The sequence below is a fragment of the Microchirus variegatus genome (assembly GCF_963457635.1).
Source record: "Microchirus variegatus genome assembly, chromosome: 23".
NCBI lineage: Eukaryota > Metazoa > Chordata > Actinopteri > Pleuronectiformes > Soleidae > Microchirus > Microchirus variegatus.
In genome coordinates, this window is record NC_139824.1 from 15,598,080 (window position 1) to 15,621,446 (window position 23,367).

The following is a 23,367-nucleotide window of genomic DNA, read 5'->3' on the forward strand; positions in this document are numbered from 1 at the left end:
AGGTGCTGAGGGGAACTGAGCAGCCTGAGCGGAGGTTTGCACTCTCCTCTTGATTCTTAACAGCAGCTGACACACACTTTGAACCCACCAGGTCTTAAAGTATTGTATTTGCATGTGAGAGTGTCCATATATAGGTGCATTTGTTTAATGTGAAAATGCTGTACATGTGCTCCGAGAGTATATTGTGTGCAGGGGTCGGAGGTTGGGGCAGAGCGAAGCATTGCAGTGCATCATTCTGCTCCACTTGCTCTACAATAGCAGCTCAGGCAAAGGCAGAGGAGACGATGTTGTGTAAAGCTCATAAAATCTGACAGCAGTGGCTCGTTCTTACTTTCCATTCGCTAACACTGCTGCTGCGGCGTTAAAGTGCGTCAGATAACTCCGCCCTTTCCTGCTCTCAATAAACTCTCTGTTGGATTTTTATTGAACTTTTGATTATCTGGCATTTATTTCATTTCATTTCATATGATTTTCCGTTTGGGGTCACTTAGAAATGTCCTTATTTTTGAAGGAAAAACACTTTTTTTCAATGAATATAACATTAAATTAATCAGAAATACACTCTATACATTGTTTTTTTTAATGGAATATGTACATAGGTGTATAGAGGCCCATTTCCAGTGTTCTAATGGTACATTGTGTTTGCTAATGGCGTTAGAAGGCTATTGGATGATAAGAAAACCCTTGAAAACCCTTGTGCGATGATGTTAGCACAGCTGAAAACAGTTTTGCTGGTTTGAATATTTAAATAAAAATCATTATTTCTAATCTTGTCGATGTCTTGACTATATTTTCTATTCATTTTGCAACTCTTTAGATGTATAATAATGTGACTTTTAATGGAAAACACAACAAAAATTGTATAGGTGACCCCAAACTTTTTGTACATCTTTAGGGAAAGAGGAAGAAGGGATGTGTTTTTTTTCTTAAGGTGCAGGTATCTTCACATCAGAAAGTCAGAGATGGGATAATGTACACAACTGTGTGTCAATGCGTGTGTGTGTGTGTGTGTGTGTGTGTGTGTGGTGCAGTTGGTGACATTTCTATCTGTTCAAGTATGAGGACTTGAGGGCAAAAATGAAGACAGGTTTTTTTTTCCCTCAAAGAGGGGGAGAGTCTCTGCAGAGACAGATAAGAGTGTGTGTGTGTGTGTGTGTGTGTGTGTGTGTGCGTGTGTGAGACAGATAGAATGCACACACACACACACACACACATGCACACACACACACAGTAAATGGGGCAGAAGTGAAGAGCTTTGAAGCGTCGGGTTGATCCAGCGTAAACACTAGTGCAAGAACAGACTAGAGTGGAGCTGCTCTACTACACTGGGCTACACAAGGGAACACAAATGTGCACACATACACACACACACACATACAGTGCGTGCACACAAGGACACACTGTAAAATGTCAGCGCCGCAAACAATAGTAGTTGTTGTTTTTTGTTTTTTTATACTAGCCTAACTAAGCTCTGAGAGAGTGCGTGTTCTCATCAGACTTATCTGTCAGTTGTTGTTGTGGAGTTTGTCTTCCCCCGCTGACGGGAAGAGTTCGCCGCTAAATCAGCCTTTAAATTCTCAGCGTGCCACGTCTCTGACCCGCCGTCAATAAATAGAGGGCAAATTAGACATTGTCATTGAGCATCACCGTCTTCCTCATCGCCGTTTTCCCCGCGACTCGTCTTTCTGTGTTTAATTCCTGCCTCTTCCCCTCTCTCTCTCTCTCTCTCTCTCCATCAATCCACTCCACAGCATCAAAGCCTCTCCACGCCAGCAACTTCATCATGAATAAATTGCCAATTTACAATACATGAAACGAGTCCCCGGTTCCCCGAATGAAGAGGAGGAGGAGGTGGTGGTGGTGAGGTGAAATGGGAGGGAAAGACAAAAAAAGAGAGAGAGAGAATTCAATTATTTTTGTCTCTATTAGGAACCCAAACCTCCTGCCCACTCTCCTCACTTGGCAATTAGTGCTGTAGATAATTAACAAGGAGAGGGCAGCACCACACCACATCCCTAAGCACACACACTTCTATCTGGCAGAGTCAGGGAGTGTGTTGGTATCATTTTCTTTTTTTTCTTTTTCCACATTTTAAAAAAAAGGGCGAATTAATTAATCGATCACTCCAACTCTCCTGCAGTAACCACCGAGTGTGTGGATTCTAATCTGGAACTAGTTTGTTTTTTAAAAAGAGACGCTCGTTAGAAACGGCGGCGGTCGTCGGATTAAAGCGTCAACACGTCTGTGACGGCGTGAGATCACTGTTGAATATTATTATCTATGTGTGTGTGTGTGTGTGTGTGTGTGTGTTTGTGTCAGCCTGCATAAGCCATGTTGTATGATGACTGCTGACTGCTGCTGACGTTAAGACTTTCAGGCGGAGGAAAAAGCCTGCATCAGGAGAAAAAAAACAGCGAGGCCATCGAGAGAGAGTGTGTGTGAGTCTCTGTGTGTGTGTGTGTGTGTGTGTGCAGTTACAGAAAGAAACGGCACTTTGCAGCCTACGACGGTTACGCGGAGTCAGGTGGGGTCTTTTCCTGAGCTAAATAATGATTTTATCGCACCACAAACGTGACCTACATCAGGTCCTGAGAGAGAACGTTTCCTCAAGGAATTTAAATCTATGCATCCACTTATTTTGTTCCATCTATGTTTGTTTATTTTCTTTTCTTTTATATATATATATTGCTGCTCATGATGTCCTCACCACTGTTACACTGCTGGAAATCTAATTTTCTCTGAGGGAGTCATCCTAAGGGATCAATAAAGTCAAGTCTAAGTCTAATTAAATAATAAAAACGTTTGAATATGAAAAATAAAATGTACAAAAAAGATCTTTTGACACACATAAAGACATATTTTTAGGTGTAAATAAGTCAATCTTGTTTGGATCTACTTTTCTCTTCTCAATGTGAAGTTACAGAAGTTTACACACTTTTTTTTTAGGACTGAACCGAGTGCTTTTACTTTGAAAAAAGAACAGGACACGCGCTGCGTTTGTAGCGTACTGTACGTGACAGACAGATGTGGTGAAAGATCACTTTCTCCGTCTATTTTTTGCCGTGAAACGCGCACTGGTTTGTGGTTAAAAATAGACGAGAGCTCTTCTCTCTATCGAGAATAAAACCCCAGTGCGTGGCTCACTTACTTACTCGCTCGCTCGTTTACAACGCGTGTGAAGAAAAGCACGTCTCACGTTTGCATTTCCTGGACCTCTGGTGCCATCACGGTTAGAAAAGCTGCACGTTAAAATGCAAATGCTCTGTTAATTAACAGTGAATTATGGTCCTGATAGGGCAGGGTCGAGGTCCAGATCCGGAACATGAGCCCACGGTGTCAACATGAACAACGTCAACAAAAACTCAGCAATACAATACAATATAAGCCGGTATGAGCACAGAATCTGAGACGAAAGAATCTGCAGAGGCTTATCCATCATACGCAGTCCTTTCTCTGTAATACAACAGCAGAGAGGACAGTTTACGGAATAGAGATGGATCGCCAGTCATTCGCTTTCAGGTATGAGTGATTACAGAGCTGCAGACACAGCAACCAAACAGATGATGATTACTGATATTGATCGTGTTGGCTGATCAGCGCCATTGATTCAAAAAATAGTTAAATTAAAAATAAAAAAAAGATGCCAGCAAACCCTTTAAGGAGACTAAAACTGTTTTATTAACAGTTATCCAAGGACCAGAAGCCGACTCCTCAAAGGGTTGTGTTGCAGAATTCTACAGAGAGCTTTGTAATTTGTAAGCACACACACACACAACATACACGAGCACAAACCACATGCAGGGTGTGAACACAAAAAAAAAAAAAAAAACACACACACATCAGACTATGGTGTGGAAAAGTAATCAAGGACACCAGGAAGTAGAAGAAATACCTGTGTGAAAAACCTGCAGGACCTTTCTCTCTTCTGAAGCTGCAAATTCAAACAATCCAGCGGTTAGCGACATAGCACCTCTCAATCACACACACACACACACGCACACACACACCCCCACTTCATTAACATTGCACAAAAAGACTGGAACATATTGTCTTTCTCCTCACTTCTTCTGCTCTTTCCTCTCCTTTCTTTTAAACCACCTCCTTTTTTTTCCATTTTCTACTCATACCTTTCAGTGAATTGATGGCATTAATTAGCGCGTGCACGATTTGTTCATATTCAATCTCCTAATGTAAATGATTTTTAATAAGCTGGCGTATTACTCGATTTGTTTATAATTCGGCCAATAAGAGGAAAGATTTCCTCGACTTTTTCAACCTCTAACGGGCGCCGTTTTGGCTCAACAGCCAAATACGAATGAATTGATTCCATTTACAAGGGCAGAAAAGGGATAAATAAAGAGGAGTGAAGCTAAAAACTTTACAGTGACTGTACCGTCCGTCACTGTTGACCTCAGCTGAGATGACCAAGAAACAGTCAGTCAGTCAATTATCCGGCCAGGCCAGCCATCGAGGTTCCCCCCCACTGATTTAACTCAATACACGAACAAAGTATTGATGTAAAGTCTTCCCGCTGTAGTGAAACACATCCTCGGCATCAGTTTTCCCACTATTGTAATCCTGAAATAAGCACTCGAGCGAGCTTGTGACGTTAAAATTTGGACTATATGTTTTAATGAGCGAGGCAGTTTGATTCAATTTAGGTGCTGATCTGAAAAGAGTGGAGGCATCCAGCCAGAGGCTAAAAGCAGATATCTATCACCCATAACGTAGAGCAACACTTGTTACAAAGACTCAAACACAAAAGAGGATAAAATACTGTCTATGAAAAAGCAGCTATTTTGTGCATGTACACACTAACGTTCAAAAGTTTGGGGTCACCTATACAGTTTTTGTTGTGTTTTCAATTAAAAGTCAGACATTTATTCATCAAAAGAGCTGCAAAATTAATAGAAACTATAGTCAAGACATTGACGAGATTAGAAATAATGACTTTGCTTTGGTCAAAGAACCAGCAAAACTGTTTACAGCTGTGCTAACATCATTGCACAAGGGTTTTCAAGGGTTTTCTAATCATCCAATAGCCATTTAACGCCATTAGCAAACACAATGTACCATTAGAACACTGGAAATGGGCCTCTATACACCTATGTATCCATAAACTAATATTATTCTGTTGGACAAACTTGTAAGTTAGAGTTGTGCCAACTCAAAATTCTGTTTTCAAACAGTTTGGCTAACTTTTTAAAAACTTGAGAAATTTTGTTGGGCTATAAACTCAAAAAAAGAGTTTTTTCTATTTTTTTTACAGTATACACATATTCCATTTAAAACCAATTGTTTTTACCACATTAGCAACGTATAGAGTGTATTTCTGATTGATTTAATGTTAAATTCATTGACAAAAAAGTACTTTTCCTTCAAAAATAAGGACATTTCTAAGTGACCCCAAACTTTTGAACGGTAGTGCATTTCTTCATTTAACTCATTCATGCTACTCATCTTATGTAACTTAAGTATTCCTCTTTCAGCCACTTCCTCCTCTTCCTGTCACTTCCTTCCCCTTAAACACACCTCTCTACACCGTTAACCTTCCAGGATAAGTGTATATATCCAAGTACCTTTGTGAGGCTGCGGGCAGCGCTGTCTTTGCCCCCGGGGGTGAGGTTCCTGAGCTGCACGTCCAGCAGTTCAACCAGCTGGGCCATGGCTCGCACCGTGGATGGCACGTCGCCAGGGCGCAGCATCCCTTTGGTCTGCTCGGCCAGCTCCCTGGCTACGATCGCTGCCGTCTCACCTGAGCGAAGCTGCGAGCCAAACGAGGTGACAGGAAGGAGGAAGAGAGCGAGAGAAGAAGAAGAAGAAGAAGAAGGTGAAGAGAGAGCGAAATTCAAGCAGAGACGTCAGATAAATTGTCAGAAAAATCGGGAAGAGGAGGAAGAGTTAGTCGGAGCAGGACAGCGGGAGAGGACATTAGGAGAAGAGTAAAGCAGCAGACAGATGGATAAATGAAAGTAAAGGACAGGAAGGACGAGGAGGACAGAGAGGTAAAGAACAGATTGGGTTAGAGAGAGAGAGAGAGAGGAGAAAGGACAGATGGGTAATGAGACAGACAAGAAAGTTAAGTGTTGAGGGATGGAGGTGAGAAAGTCAAGATGAGACTAGGTGAATTCAAAGTGTGAATAAAACCATTTATTTTATTTATAGTGATGGGCACGCTAACGCGCTAACAGCGGTTATGCATGGCGCGTTTCCATGACGACTGGCCGGTAAAAAGACGCCATGTGTGACGTCATGTTTACGCGACTCCCGATTGTTAAAACCAGTCTCTAAAGTAACCCTAAACTTTAGCGCTACTTTACTGTACCGTTGCTCTCTTCGTTTAATAAACAGACCGCTCCAGTTCGACTGTAGGCACGCCAACGGCGCTAAAAGAGCTATCGGAGCTAACTGGTAAACGGTGCCTGAACTCCACGGCACGTAGACATGACATCAATCGCCTATTTTTCCGGTCAATCGTCATGGAAACACGTCATGGGTTAACTTGCGTTAAAGTCAGCGCATTAACGTGCCCAACACTAGCTTTTATATACAGTCTATGCGTCACATTTGGCAGTAGTTTGCATAGCAAGTCTTAAAACATGCCTTCTCGAATGTAGGCGTGCTAACGCCGCAAAAGGAGCTAACGCAGCTAACGGATGCTAACTGGTCAACGGTGCCTGGACTCCGGTGCCGCGGCACGAAAACATGACGTTAACGCGTGCCTTTTTTCCAGTCAGTCGTTATGGAAATGTGTCATGCGTTAGCGTTAGCGCGTTATCGTGGCCAGTGCCACTTTTTATATACAGTCTATGCGTCACATGCGGCAGTAGTTTGCAAAGCAGGAGTCTTTAAACATGCCTTCTCAACTGTAGGCGCGCTAACGGCACTAAAGAAGCTAACGCAGCTAACTGAGCTAACTGGTAAATGGTGCCTGGACTAAAGTCGGTCATCATGGACATGCCCAGCACTACATTTTACATTATACATTGAAACTATAAGGAAAAGATACAATGGTAGCATTTTCCCCTTTAGCTACATAAGAAATCTCTGAGATCTCAAACAGGAGTCAGATAACAAATGAAGATGGAAACATAGCCTCAATATTCGCCTGAGGTCAGTGCATTTTAATGCTCTATCCAAATATATCCGTTAAACTAGGGCTCAGCGGTTTGTCCCATTCCCCCCCCCCCCCCCCCCCAGCAGCTTTTCTTTCAGACTTACTTTCTGCATGATGTGGTTGACCCAGGGTGACGTGCAGTTGCTGAGGTCAGGCCCTCGGGGGTCCCAGTAGCCCATGCGGGCCATGCACACGTATGTGGCCACACCTTCAAGACACACGCAAGACAAACAGGGTGAGACAGCGCTGACATTTACCAGGTGCCCGGGGTTCACCGAGCAGATTGTGTGTGTGTGTTCAGTGTGTGTATGTGTGTGTGTGTGTGAGTGCGTGAATGGAAGCTGAATGAACGTTGTCATGTGAGCTAATTGATTAGAGAAAAAAGGGTTGTCCTGTAGTGGGTGCGTTTGTCCATTTTACCAGAATAACTTCCAATATTGGGCAGTTATTTACTATTTTACTATTATTATTTTTTATTTATACAGTATTTTATTGTTTCATTGTTTGTTCTTAGGTCTATTAGGTCACACGTTTGTATGTTTTATTTCTTTCTGATTTCATCTGTTGTTGTTTTTAAAGTGCTTTATAAATAAAGTTGGATTGGATTGGCAATTTACTGCACGCTAAAATAGTGTATTAAGAATTTAAAATGAAGAAAGACAAAATGTTTTATGTAATAAGTTGAACAGATGTATGTATGCATGTTAAATTAATTTGAACTGCATACAACATATTTACAAAAACATATTTTGTACAGGCGTTATTTTCAACACCCTCCTCTTTTATTACCGTAATAACCACATGTTGATTTTAATGTGCACATTTTTTAAAACATTTTCTGACATTTTATGGACCAAACGATTAATCGATTATGAAAATAATCACTATTTGCAGCCCTAGTGGCTAAAAAATGCAACTGCAGATGCACTCCCACTCGACAATACTGAAAACCACTATGTTTTCCCCTCACCCACACACGTATCTCCTTACCCAGCGTCCCTACAGGGCAGGGCTGCTTGGCCGTCTGACCCTGCTGTGTTCTGGGCCACGATATGTCGGCCGTCAACCTCGGGTTGCAGAAGTCTTGCGGCGGCAGCGCGGGAGGCTGCGGCGCCGCCGGAGGAACCTGCGGCGGGGGAACGCGTCCTCCTCCTCCTCCTCCTGCTTTCTGATTGGTGTCGGGGATCTGATTGGTGTCGGACGCCGAGCCGCCGATGGGAACCAGGACGGGCTGACGGATCGTGGTCGTGGTCCGGTAGCGCTGGCCGGGCGAGGTGGTGAGGAGAGGCCTCGGGGTGGTGTAGAAGGGAAGGGAACGGGTCGTGGTTGTGCGGCTGGTCGAGGAAGAGGAAGAACCTCCGCTAAGTATTGGACCTCCACCTCCTCCTCCTCCTCCTCCTACGCCTCCTTCCCCTCCTCGGTTAGGCGGCATCATAGGAGGTGGGCGATAGTCTGAAGAGAAAAGACAAAGAACATGGTTTTATATTCACGTTAACACCTGGTTTCTTAAAGCCAAAGTTTGTTCTCCAGCTTCTGTGAGTGCAGACGTTTTTATGAGTTCTGCACGTCAGGACAAATTTACTCCCATGAGCAAAGAAATAAGAAGAAAAAAAGCAGAATCTAAAGTGAGCAAGTGTACGTATATATACACGCAGGGATTCATTTATTTACCGCTAAATAAACAGCTTTGTCAGGGAGAAACCGATGAGTCTGACGACTTCTAGCGTCGGTGTTTTCATCCTGGATTTGTTTCCACGCACTTTATTTATTGTTTGTTGCTCACAAATGCAGGTAACAGTTGAGTCAACACTTCACGTCGCTCATGAGACCTTGCTGGTAGAAGAAGACGCGTTCTTTGAGTGTTTGTGCGTGATTTATAAACCTGTGACATCGGAAGATGCTGAAAGACACAGTCTTTTATTGTCAATGATTCATTGTTAGGGCTACATGACTCACAATGTCCCTGTATATAAATAAATAAAGAACGAATGGATGGACGAAGAGTGGAGGCCACGCGGCACAGCAGTGGCTAGCAATGACGCTAACATAGCGAGTTATCGGTTTGAATCCCAGTTCGACTAATGGCTTTTGTGTGCGATATTAGAGGAGAAACATGTTATGAAAATGGAGATAATTATGAACACGTTTCCCTCCATTTCACCGTGAATTGTTCTACATGGTCTCAAATCACTCAAAAGTTTAGAAATGTCCTTATTTTTTGAAGGAAAAGCACTTTTTTCTCAATGAATATAACATTAAATTAATCAGAAATACACTCTATACCTTGTGAATGTGGTAAAAACGTCTGGATTTTAATGGAGTATGTATTATATACTGTTAAAAAGAAAAAGTTTAAAAATGTGTTTAATAAACAGACTTTTCCAGTTCAACTGTAGGCGCGCTAACGGCGCTAACGCCGCTAAAGGAGCTAACGAAGCTAACTGGTAAACGGTGCCTGGACTCCGGTGCCGCAGCACGTAAACAAAGCGTTTAAAAGAAGAAATCATCGAAACTGACATTTTATGGAACAAACGATTAATCGAGCAAATAATCGACAGATTACTCTATTACGAAAATAATGGTTACTTTTAGCACTATTAGCATTAGTTAAGCATTAATACATAATGAATGAATCAGGAAAACACATATAAATGTGTTTATAAATAATGAATTCAATATCTATTCATGTTTAACTAATACTAATAGTCTGTACTTAATTCTAGGAGCAAAAAATATAACGTTTTTTAAAGTTTTCCTTGTTGTTAAACATCTCCATAACGTTCTTGTGTTTGTCCATGTGAGACCTTGGCGTGCCCTAACCCATATGTCCAACACATTGACATTGAAGGACACTATATGAGACATATAGAGTGTCTCATATACTCATATACAACTGTGTGTAACTGCAATGAGGTTGATGTTTGTTGAGTGTGTCATGGAGTGTTTGTGTGCGTTATAAAAATAAACTCGTGCTTGAGATTATCGACTGTGAAGCTGCAGCTGTCTCTGCCATGGATTTTTGCAGTCAGGAAAGACACTATTTCTCACTCTTTATCTCTGTCTGTCTGTCTGTCTGTCTGTCTGTGTGTCTGTGTGATTGAATGACAGCCGCGTAACATCCACCTCCTCCTGTACGTTCTGTTCTCTTCCCTCCACAATTCAACCCAGTGTTTTTCCCGTTCCTAAACTGTGCTGCTACCTCTGCTTCCCTGAATCACCGACGCACCTATATCCTCGCGCGTTCTCCACGGAGCGTCGACCATCAATCATGCGTGGCAGCGGCGGCCTAGGGACGAGCTGTCAATCTGTGTGTGTGTGTGTGTGTGTGTGTGTGTGTGTGTGTGTTCAAATAGGAAGCTCCATTAGCAACACTGCCACAACAATATAAACGTGTGTGTGTGTGTGTGTGTGTGTGAGGTTGATGTCTGCTGTCATTTGAGTCCAAGGTAAAAACACAGAGGCCAGAGCACTTCACTGCCCTCCTCCTCCTCCTCTTCCTCCTCCTCCTCCTCCTGTTCTCTTGACATTTTCCACCTGATTTGATTCATTTACTCCTCTTTTGACGTATATATATATAGATCTATTTTTGCCAACATCTCTCTCCCATGTGCTTCTCTTTTGGATTGTGTGGAGAACGACGGGGGAAAATGACATAACGCCGCTTCATGAAACATTTATAAAAAAGGAAAAGGGTAGCGGTCGTACGCTCATAGGCGATGACATGTCTCCTTTGCCTTTAAGCTCGGGACGCTGTGAGTAAATACAACGCGACAATTTCATGATGTCAGCCAACCTGAACCTGAACGACGTTGACCCAGATCCGCGAAAACAATTGTACGATACAGAGCAAAAAGCACAATCACAAAACTTCTTAAAGGTTTAAATCGGAGAAAGAGGCATAAAATGTTGTCTGCCCTGTTCTTCATACGGAGAATACGGTCCTTGGTACTGGACTTAGAATCATGCATCATTATATCAATATTGATTAAACACTGATTAAACACTTTGAGGTGGAAAAGATCCAACTGGGATTTCATTTGGGAGGTGTGAGGCGCGCATGGTCACTGTATCCTGGGTAAATTAATATTGAAGCCGTGTTGTTGTGGCCCAGTGTTTAAAAGTCATATTAAATTAATACACTCTTAGAAATAAGGGTTCCAAAAGGGGTGCTTCTACAAGGGCTGAGGTTCTATCTAGAACCATTTGCTTCTGAAAAACCCTCTCTCTTTTGAACCCCTTTCCTGAATAAAGGGGTTTAAAAGAGTTCTTGGTGGAACCCTACAAGAGGGTTCCAGGTGGAACCTTTATAAAAAAGGTTCTACCTGGAGCCAAAAAGGGTTCTCCTACGAGGACAAGCCGAAGAACCTTATATGGTTCTACTTAGCACTTTTATTTCTAAGAGTATATTTAGTCATACACTCTTAGAAATAAGGGTTCCAAAAGGGTCCTTCTGCAAGGGCTGAGGTTCTACCTGGAACCATTTGCTTCTGAAAAACCCTTTATCTTTAAATCCCCTTTCCTGAATATAGAGTTTTAAAAGGGTTCCTGGTGGAACCTTTATAAAAAGGTTCTACCTGGAGCCAAAAAGGGTTCTCCTATGAGGACAAGCCGAAGAACCTTATATGGTTCTACTTATAACTTTTATTTCTAAGAGTATATTTAGTCATATACTCTTAGAAATAAGGGTTCCAATAAGGGTCCTACTACAAGGGCTGAGGTTCTACCTGGAACCATTTGCTTCTGAAAACCCCTTTCCCAAAGAAAGAGTTTTTCCAAGGGTTCTTGGTAACACTAATGGTTCCAGTAAGAACCATTTTGATCCAGAGAACCCTTGAAAACCCCTTTCCCGGAAAAAAAAAAGGGTTTTAAAAGGGTACTTGGTGGAACCCTCCAAAAATGGTTCTCCTATGAGGACAAGCCGAAGAACCTTATGGTTCTACTTAGCACTTTTATTTCTAAGAGTGGAGAACAATACCACAGAATACCAAATATTTGATTTTCTGTCACTTTCAAAGTCAATGAATACGTTTTCATATCATTTTCTAACTAAACGTGAATTAAAAGAGTCTGGAAAGTGTAATTTTAACAATCCAAAATGTGTGTAAACATCTGGTGAATAATAAGTTTTCCTTCTATTGTGTTGTTTGTGTTTTCTTGACCTGTCGTGAGTCTATTCAGAAGTGAAACAATGGCAGCGTGGCAGTAAACTTCTTCCTGGAGTTGCTCATGTCTCACCACACATGGAGGGGAAACGCTGTCAAGGATGCTCGCACATCATCATCTGACATGCAGACAGACGTGTGTGTGTGTGTGTGTGTGTGTGTGTGTGTGTGTGTGTGTGTGTGTGTGTGTGTGTGTGTGTGTGTGTGTGTGTGTGTGTGTGTGTGTGTGTGTGTGTGTGTGTGTGTGTGTGTGTGTGTGTAAGACAGTTGAGACTGTTTCTTCCTCAGAGAACACCCTTCATGACTTTGGTAAACAGAGAGATCGTAAATCCACGACACAAAAGGTAAAGCAGCAGAGGAGAGAGACGGTGAACTTCCCCGGGGATTTTTAACCCACATTGGACAAACAGACTCCGAGAGTGAAGTGAGGAGAGAATTTAAAAATAAATCCCTTCCTTTTATCTGCGGGGTCAACAATGAAAAAGCAGACGGTAAGACGCTGAATTACATCCCCGCGCGCAAATGACCTGAACTGAAGCCATCGGCGCCTTGGATGCGACCGTGTGCGGTAATCACTGAGCCACCACAGATCGCTGCGAATGATTACTTTTCTGGCAATTTGTTTGAAAGTTGCTATTGCTCTTTGCCTCTACACACACACACACACACACAGCACCATGAAATAAATAGTATAGAGGAACAGATCCAGAAGGGTAACAGCAAAAATGATAATCTGACGAGAGGACACCGATCTTTCTAGGCTGGGGATCGTAAGCACATCCACGTCCAAGGCTGCGTTCTGCGATAACGTACTGCCCCTTTGGCACATTCACACGCTCACTTTTAGATGCTTTACACTCCATTGTACGCCGAGCAACTCGCGCCAAACACATGCCTGAGCAGAGATGTTCTCATTCACTTACGTGTAACGCACACACACACAGGGCTCGTGGCTCAAGTGCGCTGATAAAACACAAACGGAGCACACTTCAAAGTAAAGCAATTCCCCAGGAGATAAAGATCAACCTCGACGAATATAAAGCCTCCCCCTTTCAAAATGGCTGCCAGGCCGTTCCGCGGCTAACGTTTCACACATCATCACTCGACAACAACTGCTGGGCTAAACCAAATTGTGCAAGCGGAAGTTTACCAATGACGTGCTTTGTCCTCAATCAGGAGGAAGATCCCACGTTCAAAGCAAAAGCTGGAGAGTGAGACCAGTTTTTCCCTCTCTATAATAATAATAATAATAATGGGAGGAATCGTCAGCAGCATTACAGACTGGAGCCTGCTGTTACAGACGGGCGTCAAATATAATGTCAGTTTTACAAGGACAACTATGAAATTCCTTCCTTCATCCAGCAAAATCCTATTGTATTAGAATAAAAAAAACTGTAGCCTGTTGCAAGTGAATCTGTGGCCGTTCCCCATCATTCATCATAATAATCCATCATTCGGGAATTAAGACTGTATCCAGACATGGAGTGGCAACACTCCATGTGCTTCCTCCTGGTGCTTTGTCGAACACCCGCTGTCTGGAAGAAGAAGAAGGTCCAAGAACTCACTTCTGCCAAACGCAAAAACCAGGGATATGGATGTGGTCGAGAAGAGTGGTGACGACAACTGGTGCTGAAGCTGCTGAAGGTGTGAAGGACGTTGCGTTCACGTGACCTTGTATGAATTGGAATTAAATTGAGTTACCGCAGAGGGATTTGGCAAATTGATATTTTACATTCTTGCTTTATCACTTCATGAAGTCACATGAGGTCTGATTCATTGCTCTCGTTACATTATGACTTTATTCTCATAATGTTACGACTTTGTTCTCATAATGTTACTACTTTATTCTCATCATGTTAAGACTTTATTCTCATAATGTTACAACTTTATTGTCATAATATTATGACTTTGTTTTCATAATATTGTGAAATTATTATTTTAATAATATTTTAATATTACGACTTTATTCAGGAAAAATTATGACTTTTTCTCGTTAAATTATGACTTTTTTAATATTATGACTTTATTCTCAATATTACAACTTTATTCTCATAATATTTAAACATTATTTACGTAAAATTATGACTTTTTTTTCTCATAATATTACTACTTTACGACTTTTTTAATATTACGACTTTATTCTCATAATATTACAATGAAACAGTATTACGACTATTATTGCAATATTGTTATTCTCGTAAGATTACGACTTTATGCTCATAATACTACAACATTATTAACGTAAAAAATAACGACTTTTTCTCTCATAATATTACGACTTTATTCTCGATAGAGTCATTGTTTTATCCCTCTTCAGTTTGGGTCTAATACTGGTATATTTTAAACGGATGGACGTGAATAAGACAATATCACACCATCACCTTCTTTTGTGTGTCATATAACACACTTGTGAAGCTTATATATATAACTTTTATTATACAATTATAAAACATGCTTGCCGGAGCTAAATCTCCTCGGATGAAAGAACACTTTTACGCCCTCGCGCACAAACACAAGCGCACACAATGTGACGAGTCAGCGATGTGCTGCGGGTTAATCTAATCAGTGATCTGGTGAAAGGGGCCCCACCACTTTAACCCTTCAACTCCTGTTATTCTCTCCAATTTAGGGAATTGTTTGAAAGATGTCTTTAGCCCTTGCTGCCTGATTGCAATCTGTTGCCAAAGCACAGAGTGGGAGACGAGAGGGGAGGTGAGGTGAGGAGAGGGGGGGGGGGGGACCACGGAGTTAATACGTGGAGAGAGGAGGTAAAGACAATAGACCCTCAATGCTTGACTTCCTTAGGAAATGGAACTCTTGTGATAGAAGCCATTAAGGGTTCAAAGGTGACACCTTAAATATCCTTCAACTGACAGCGTGACAAGAAGAGGTCACCCCTTGATGTAGCGGCATATTGAAAAGATTAGACTCGAATTCCAGTGTCTGGTTCCTCTCTCATGTGGAACATATACATATATATATGTACTTATATATATATATATGTATGCACATATATACATATATGTACATATATACATATATGTACATATATACATATATGTATGTACATATATATACATATATGTACCTATATACATATATGTATATAGGTACATATGTACCTATATACATATATACATACAGTATATGTATATATGTACAAACATATATATACATATACACTTACATATATATACATACATATATATATATGTATATGTATATATGTACATACATATATATACATGTATGTAAATACATGTATATACAGATATGTAAATACATGTATATATATATATATATATATATATATATATAAACATTTCACACTTCACACAATCAAAAACTGATGAGATCTTTAATGAACTAAATTAATTAAAAATGTGATCTGATCACGAGGCATAATTCCTATAAATAACTACTGTTATTCTTGTTTGTACTGTCTGAAGCAGCTCATTTGGAGCTAATACATGCTAGGCTATCTGAATAAAGCATGTTAAAATAATGTTGCATAGACTGGACGCTGTCAAAATGTTGTTTTGATTAGTTTCATATATATATATATATATATATATATACATGTGTGTGTGTGTGTGTGTAAAATGTGGGACTGAGGCATAATTTTTCGAATGCTGAAACACACGTTTCCATGGCAACGGTCACAAACAGTGTGCGCTAACCACGCGCGGAGCCTCTTTCCTGCAGTGATTTATAAATAAAAAAAAACCTGCGGTGACATCACCTGTTACATAACGGACAGGAGACAACCTGAGCAACGTGGCCTCAGATAACATAGAGCGCGTGCACGGATATACGGGTTGTATTATCACAGTTCCACACGTTGCTAAGCTAACCCCCATTATCTTAAAATGTGAGCGACAGAGAAGAAAAGAAGAGCCAGTGACCCAGTGATGAGGAGGTGTGTGGAGGGGGTGGGTCGTGTGTTAAGATCCACTAAGCGTGGCCCTTTGCGCCTCTCCAAAGATGCAGATAACATGAATTATTTTGCGACTTTGTTGGGGGAAAAACTTTCTTAAGTGTGGCAACGGCAGACTGGAGCTGATAAATAATTCAAATGCTTCATTGGAGCCATGCTGCTTGCGTAGGGCAGGCATCTATAATATGCATGTAAGAAGACGTGATGAAACAACTCCATAAACAGTAGAGTGTGTGTGTGTGTGTGTGGAAGGAGAACAGTGTGACGCAAAAAGACAAGTGTCTTCATGTAGGCACGAGGCCTCTATCACATGTACATCTAAGCTGCATTGGATTAAACAGCCGTGTGTGATGTGTGGGAAATGGGCCTGGGCTGCAGAAAGAAAGGAGGACAGATTAGACGGGCGATAAGGACGACGGCGAGAGACACAAAAGAAAGATATATGAGAAAAGGAAATATTGAGATTCCTGCCATTATGAGTGTGTAAGAAAGAATAGAAGGGGGGTTTTTAACAAACAATGACATGTGAAACAATAAATGTACTAAGGTTTAGTCACTTCCTTCTCGTGAAAAACAAGAATATGCATTTCAAAAAGATCATTTTTTTCTGCGGCGTTCTGCTTCAAACGTGTGATGGAATAGATTAAATGTGAATATTTATATTAACTGTGTGAAATAAATCCGAGTTTAAATTCCTATGCTTTATTTAAATCTGCAAGACGATGATGGGGGCGTTACGCTTCGTCTATGTATTGTTGTCGATAAAAAGAATTAAAAGTAAAATGGATATTGTTTCTGAAGGATTTGTTGTTTATTTAAAAACAAACAAGGAAATCTCAAGCATCTTTAATTATTGTCTTACCATGACAAAAGAACTATTGAAATACTAATTAGTCATTATATTCTCCCCCAGAAGCATGAAATTACTGCTAAATTGATGAACAGAAAACTAGCTAAAAGGTAAAGTAGCAGTTGCCAATTAACCTTAATTTTGGCACAGCATTTGATGTTATTTTCTTACAGTAGTTTAAGCCCAACGCTCAGAAAACACATCACTTTTCCACATGGCCTGTTTGTATTTATAATGTTATGACTTGAGTTAAGCTAGCAGCTACATGTAGCAGCTAGCTTAACTCAAGTACGTGTTTTGTCAGACTTAGCGACTGACAAGCGATGTGCATGGAAACATGGCTGGAAATTGAATTATTCATAAAATGTTTGGTTTAAGAAAAAGAAAATATCTATATAATCAAACTGCAATAAATGAGAATTGCAATACATATCGAATTAGCACCCAAGGGTTGTGATATTATCAAATCAAAACAAAAGCACATCGTCCCGGACCATTCCTCATCTTCACTGTGAATCAGAAAGAAGATAATAATGTGCGACATCATATGCACACATTTAAAATGTTCTGTTATCTACTTTTCTCGGCTTGATGACCACTCAAAGCTGCTTTACGCTACCGTTTTCGCCAGGAATTGAACCCACAACCCTCAAGTTGTACGAGAACTCGCTTGCTACCATTGCCATAACAGAGCCAAAGTAAATGTTACATTCAGACGCGTGCGCTAAAAGATAAATCCATATAGTCAAAAGTCTGCAAATGACTCAAAACGACCTCTTCTTAACTGTCCAATGAGCGAATGCAATGCAGTAATTGGAGCTCTATTTGCTGTATCCCAATTATGCTATAAGTTCTCAGTAGTCTCTACCTTCGCTTACTCCACGTCCAATTTCCTGTCTCATTTTTATATCTTTAAGACGTCCATATGAGCCTGAAACCCTTAGAGTGGAAGCTAAACAAAATAAACAAACAAAACAAGTTTGACCCCTGTATCCACAACCGTTTATCCTTACTTCATCGTGTAATTAAACCTTAAATGGATCAACAGCCTTTGAATTGAATGATGGGTAAAAAAAAAAAAGGGCAAACCAGAAAATAAAATTTCCATGGATCGACTTAACATCTCATTTTGTGAGGAATGAGAGAATCATGCAGCGAAAGCAGTTAATTTATTCCCTGTCTTCATTGAGTGAAGCAGTGGAGGGGTGGTGGTGGCGGTGATGGGGGGGGGGGTTAAGCAGCGTGGCAGCATTGATTGTATGTATTTATCTCTGACTGGTCAGCAGTCTGGCTTGTTGCCGCGCTTCTAGAGGTCACTCCCCCACATTGAATCCCAATTGATTTCATCTTTAGAGCCTCCCGAGACACCGTGGAGCTCCATTATGAGAGTGATCACACTGGAGAGTGTGTGCGCCCGTGAACACGCACCACACGCGCACACTCCTGTTCGCATTCAGAGAGAAACACCAACACTCACAAATGAATACTATAAATACATTAGCGCGGCTGGCTTTTAGGGCACGTGCGCGCTATTATGCATGCATTAACGCAATGAAGTGCTGAAGTGACACGCGTGCGCTGCTGATCGGTATAAACTGAGTTCTACGCTGTCTCTCTCTCTCTGTAATTCCTTGTTCTGTGGCTCTAAACTGTGTATAAGAGCATGTGTTAACGCAGACATCATTTAATAAGACATGCAGCCAGACTCTGCCTTGACCACTCAAGAAAGGTGCTGAAAGGCAATTACGCTACGTACAAAATAAAAAAAATAAAAACCCTTCAGACTCCCGGGGCCGGAGCTCTTTCATCCAGAGGGGGAGGAAACGAGGGGAGAGGTAGATTTTAAACATCGCAAAGGATTTGAAGGAGAGTCACTTTGGATGAGAGAGAGAGAGAGAGAGAGATCCTGTCTCTGTGCAACAACACTGGTTTGGTGAGAGATATTTAATTAAAACAACTGCTGGATGTTTACTTATGGAAGAGGATAAGAGCCACGCAGGAAAAAAACATTGGAGTTCTGACTTTTAAACTCAGACTGAAAAAACTCAGAAAAAGTCATAATTCTGAATTTAAAGTTTGAATTCTGAGTTTAAAGTCAGAAATTGTGAGTTTATTCTCAGAATCCAGACTTAAAAGTTAGAATTCAGACGTTATTCTCAGAATTCTGAGTTTAAACTCAGAATTTCCGACTTTAAAACTCTTTAAAGTTGGAAGAGTTTAACGTCGGAATTCTGAGATTTAAAGTCAGAAATTCTGAGATTTCAAGGCAGAAATTCTGAGTTTAAAGCCAGAATTCTGAGTTTAAAAGTCAGAAATTCTGAGTTCAAACTCATAAAGTCAGAATTCTGAGTTCAAACTCATAAAGTCAGAATTCTGACTTTAAATTCAGAAAATTCAGAATTCTGAGAATATAAATCAGAATTCTGACTTTAAATTCAGAACATTCAGAATTCTGAGTTTAATTTCAGAATTCTGAGCATAAAGTCAGAATTCTGAGAATAAAGTCAGAATTCTGAGTTTTAAACTCAGAGTTTTAAATTCGGCTTCATCAGCTTCATCAAAGCTGGGAGATTGGACCGTACCAGTGAAGGTTCAGGGTAGGAGTTCAGTGGGAGTTCAGTAGGAGTTCAGTAGGAGTGTTCATCAACACGATGAACAAGTATGTATTCATGAAAATGATTGAATTGATGCAGATTTAAAATAGTGTGTTCAGGTCATCGGGATCTGTATCTCCTGTATTCAAGTGCTATCAGTTCCTCTCCTCTACATTCTCTGTTGGCTCCATTCAAGAGCAGAATGCATTATAATGTGTTATGCAGCAGACAGAGCTAAAGAGAAGGCTGGTGAGTGGTACAGTGAAAAGGCAAGATGCATTTACAGTATGTAAGACTCAGCGTTATTATCAGATCCAGGCAAAGGTCAAGGTAGTCTTTTTGATGCCTTTGCGAAATATGCTTTACTTCGATTGATTTCCACAAATAGTAGACACAAAGCACGAGTAATTTCAATGACACTCTCTTTATCTAAGACCAGCCTCATAAAGTATTCTCAAGGTTTTTTTTTGAAGTCTTATAACATGCACATAAGTGTGAATGCTGACAGCACAGATGGTGCTTTTCATTTTCTATTCTTTACAGTCAATTTTGCATAGTAGGGAATATTGATGGCTGTATCAAGGTGATATATAAGACAAAAAAAAGTAACGCACATTACTCATAACGTTTAATAAACAGACCGCTCCAGTTCGACTGTAGGCACGCTAACGGCGCTAAAGGAGCTAACACAGCTAACTGGTAAACGGTGAGTAATTTTTGCGTAGTTAATAATAGGCAGAATATTGGTGGCTGGATGAAGGTGATATATAAGACACGTTAACGGGCTAACGGTGGTTTACGGCATTCACGTTAACGCACATTAGCGCATGATGCGTTTCCACGACGACTGACTGGAAAAAGACACACGTGACGTCATGTTTACGTGACTCCCGATTGTGAGTCACACATACACTAGGTACGCTGGTTATTTGTAGCGCTGCTCTTTTCATTTAATAAACAGACCCCTTGAGTTCGACTCTAGGTGGCGCTAAAGGAGCTAACTGGTAAACGGTGCCTGGACTCCGGTGCCGCGGCACGTAAACATGACGTCACGCACGTCTTCTTCCAGTCAGTCGTCTTGGAAACACGTCATGCGTTAATCTGCGTTGAAGTTGACGCCGTTAACGCTTCAAGCTAGGTTTATGGTGGACGTTGTGTGCCGGGCACGAGACAAAAATAACGTCATATCCTGTGTCGGACAAGGCGCGTGAGCTCCAAAAGGTGTTGCGGCGCCACAGCGTCACGCGCGGGCATAAACAAGACTTTAACGTGCCGACCACTTAAAAATAAAAACACACAATTATAGTGGAATTCTTTTGTTTTGAGGAGAGAAATAAGTGCAGCCTACCGTTGTTGCCAAAGTCCAGCGAGTACTTGACCACGTGGTAGTTATTCCACACGTACAGCAGGTTGTCTCTCGGGTTGTAATCCACTGCCGCGATGTACTGGTAGGAGTTGGGAAACGGGATGTTGACCGTCATCTCCTTGCTCTTGTCCGTGTTGTACACGTAGTCTATTTTGTTCCCCGTGCCTTCGTTGTCGTCGTCTTCGTAGACCGTTTTGACGACGTACAGGACGCCGCAGATCATGAAGGCGTTGGAGGCCGAGCGCTTGTCGTACGTGGTGTCCCAGGAGCCCTCGATGCGCAGCGTGTACGGGTTGAGCTGGCTCACCACGATGCGCCCGTTGTTCTGCTCCGTCGCGTAGATCACCCACAGTCCGTTCTCGTCCACCGCGAGGTCAATGTCGGACTTGCCGCCCCAGCGGTACGGCGAGGTGTCGTGGTAGTTGGCGTTGGCGATGATGGCCTCGCCGCTCTTGATGCGCGTGCGCAAGTCAAACTTGACGATGTTGCGCGTTCGCTCCTTGTTGAAGAAGAGGGCGCCGTCGTACACGACGAAGCCGGTGCCGTCCACGCGGTGCGGGAGTTTGTACGTGGTGGTGGGACGACCGGCGATGAAGTCCTCCTTTGACGAGTATTCTGTCAGAGTGTCCGTGCGGTACGGCGTCCACGGCATGTAGTAGATCTTCTCCGAGGCCTGCAGCGGGTCTTTGCACCACGCACCAGACTGGTGATCCGACTCGAAGAGATGTTCACTTTGATGCACTCCTCGCAGGATGCCCGGGCACAGAAAAACTGAAATGACAACAATTTGACATTCAAAAACACATATTTTTTGCAGTTTCGAACAATTCCTCCTCTTAAAGCTCCCATAGATCGGACGTTCCAATTAACGCTGTTTTTTGGTGAGCATCTGCGCCATTACCTTGTTTATGAAGCCCTAAAGTTTGCAAACAAACAGTTCAGCCGCTGTTGAGAACGATGGGTTTTATTGTATTCTCGAACTCTGCAAACGCTCTAAAAAAGCCTGGAATCGTGACGTAAGGATCTTGAAAAGCAGACCCTCCTGCTCCGGGCACTAGTCCGGGCACATCTGGTTGCGTACATTGAACCGCAGAAGAAGAAGAACGACTGGAGTAACTTCCAGGTATTGGCCAATCACAAGACAGTTGAGAAAGCTCTCGTTGGCTGGCCAATCACAACACAGTCTGTCTTCTGGGGGTGAGATTTCGGTCTGAAACAGCGCGGCTGACGAGAGCTTCAGTGAGGAGAGATTTTTATTGGCTCGTTTGCAGCACTTGGGAGGTTTGTGAGCATAAAACAAGTTAATATATGTAAGTAGACTAACATAACTCACATATATGTGCGATAGGAGCACTCTATGGGAGTTTTAACTATGAGTGAGCGACAACAACAAGAGACGATGACTGTTTTGTGGTTGGGATGTTATGTTGTCACTGTCATTCTTGAGGAACAACAACAGCAACAGCTCTACCTCCTATTCAGCAGATAATACGCTGCTCTCACAGCTAAGAGAAAAATGGCACATTTTGTTCTACTTCCCCCCACCTTTTCCTCAATTCCCATTTCTCTCCTCCCTCTATGGTTCCTCATTAGTCTCATGGCTCTTTCTTCTTTCTCTCTCCTATTCTATTTCTGTCAGGAACGACCGACCGTAGAAGCAAACATCGTCTTTTACAGCCTGCTGTTTCTGTGATTGTTACAGTAATTCATCCCCCCACTCCGCGTTTGGTATTCCCATCTTGGAATACTCGGGCTTGTGTTTTTTTATGAGTGATGTGGGAGATGTCGTAAATTCTGGGAAGCCAGTGTGACCGAAAGTCATAGGGACCTTTGTAATTTTACTGGAATGCTGTCACACACACACACACACGCACAGACAGGCCAGATGTGCATTGTGGTTTTCCCATTCTTCTCCGTAATATGATTCCAGATCCCACACAGAGGCCTCGGGAATATTGATTAAGCGTTCATTGGGCTCGTCAAAGTGCTGGCGTAAATTTCATATCACGGCGCAGCATTTGAAATATTAAATGTCAATGTAATTCTCTGTTTATTGGCTCATTATAAAAGCACGCTCCACCCGTGGAGAGTTTGTTAAGTGACATTCTACACGATAGCATGGAATAATAAAGGCCTAGAGTGTGTCTAATGAGTACCAGTGTTTCTAAATTGCCTCTATATGCCGAGATCAAGCTCTTAATATAGCCGCAGTGACTTTGAAAGAGATGTCATTCCGCCGTGAAGAACAGAAACGCTCCAGGCATCAAAAAGTGACTCCCAGATCCCAGATTTTGAGCCTCAAACTTACCTTTTTGTTCGACTTCTGCACGAGCCATCGTCA

General features: G+C 41.8%; 1 protein-coding gene across 1 annotated transcript in view; it reads right to left on the reverse strand.

The window, feature by feature from the left end:
* The window catches only part of adgrl3.1 (adhesion G protein-coupled receptor L3.1), a gene marked incomplete at both ends in the record, with an annotated part of 101,072 nt that overhangs the window by 39,163 nt on the left and 38,542 nt on the right, over positions 1–23,367 (reverse strand). The window contains 6 exons of the mRNA XM_083909738.1: positions 3,893–3,931; positions 5,580–5,765; positions 7,222–7,325; positions 8,108–8,569; positions 21,009–21,797; positions 23,335–23,349. Coding sequence (XP_083765864.1) covers positions 3,893–3,931; positions 5,580–5,765; positions 7,222–7,325; positions 8,108–8,569; positions 21,009–21,797; positions 23,335–23,349 — 1,595 coding nt within the window. The remainder of the gene's footprint in view (positions 1–3,892; positions 3,932–5,579; positions 5,766–7,221; positions 7,326–8,107; positions 8,570–21,008; positions 21,798–23,334; positions 23,350–23,367) is intronic.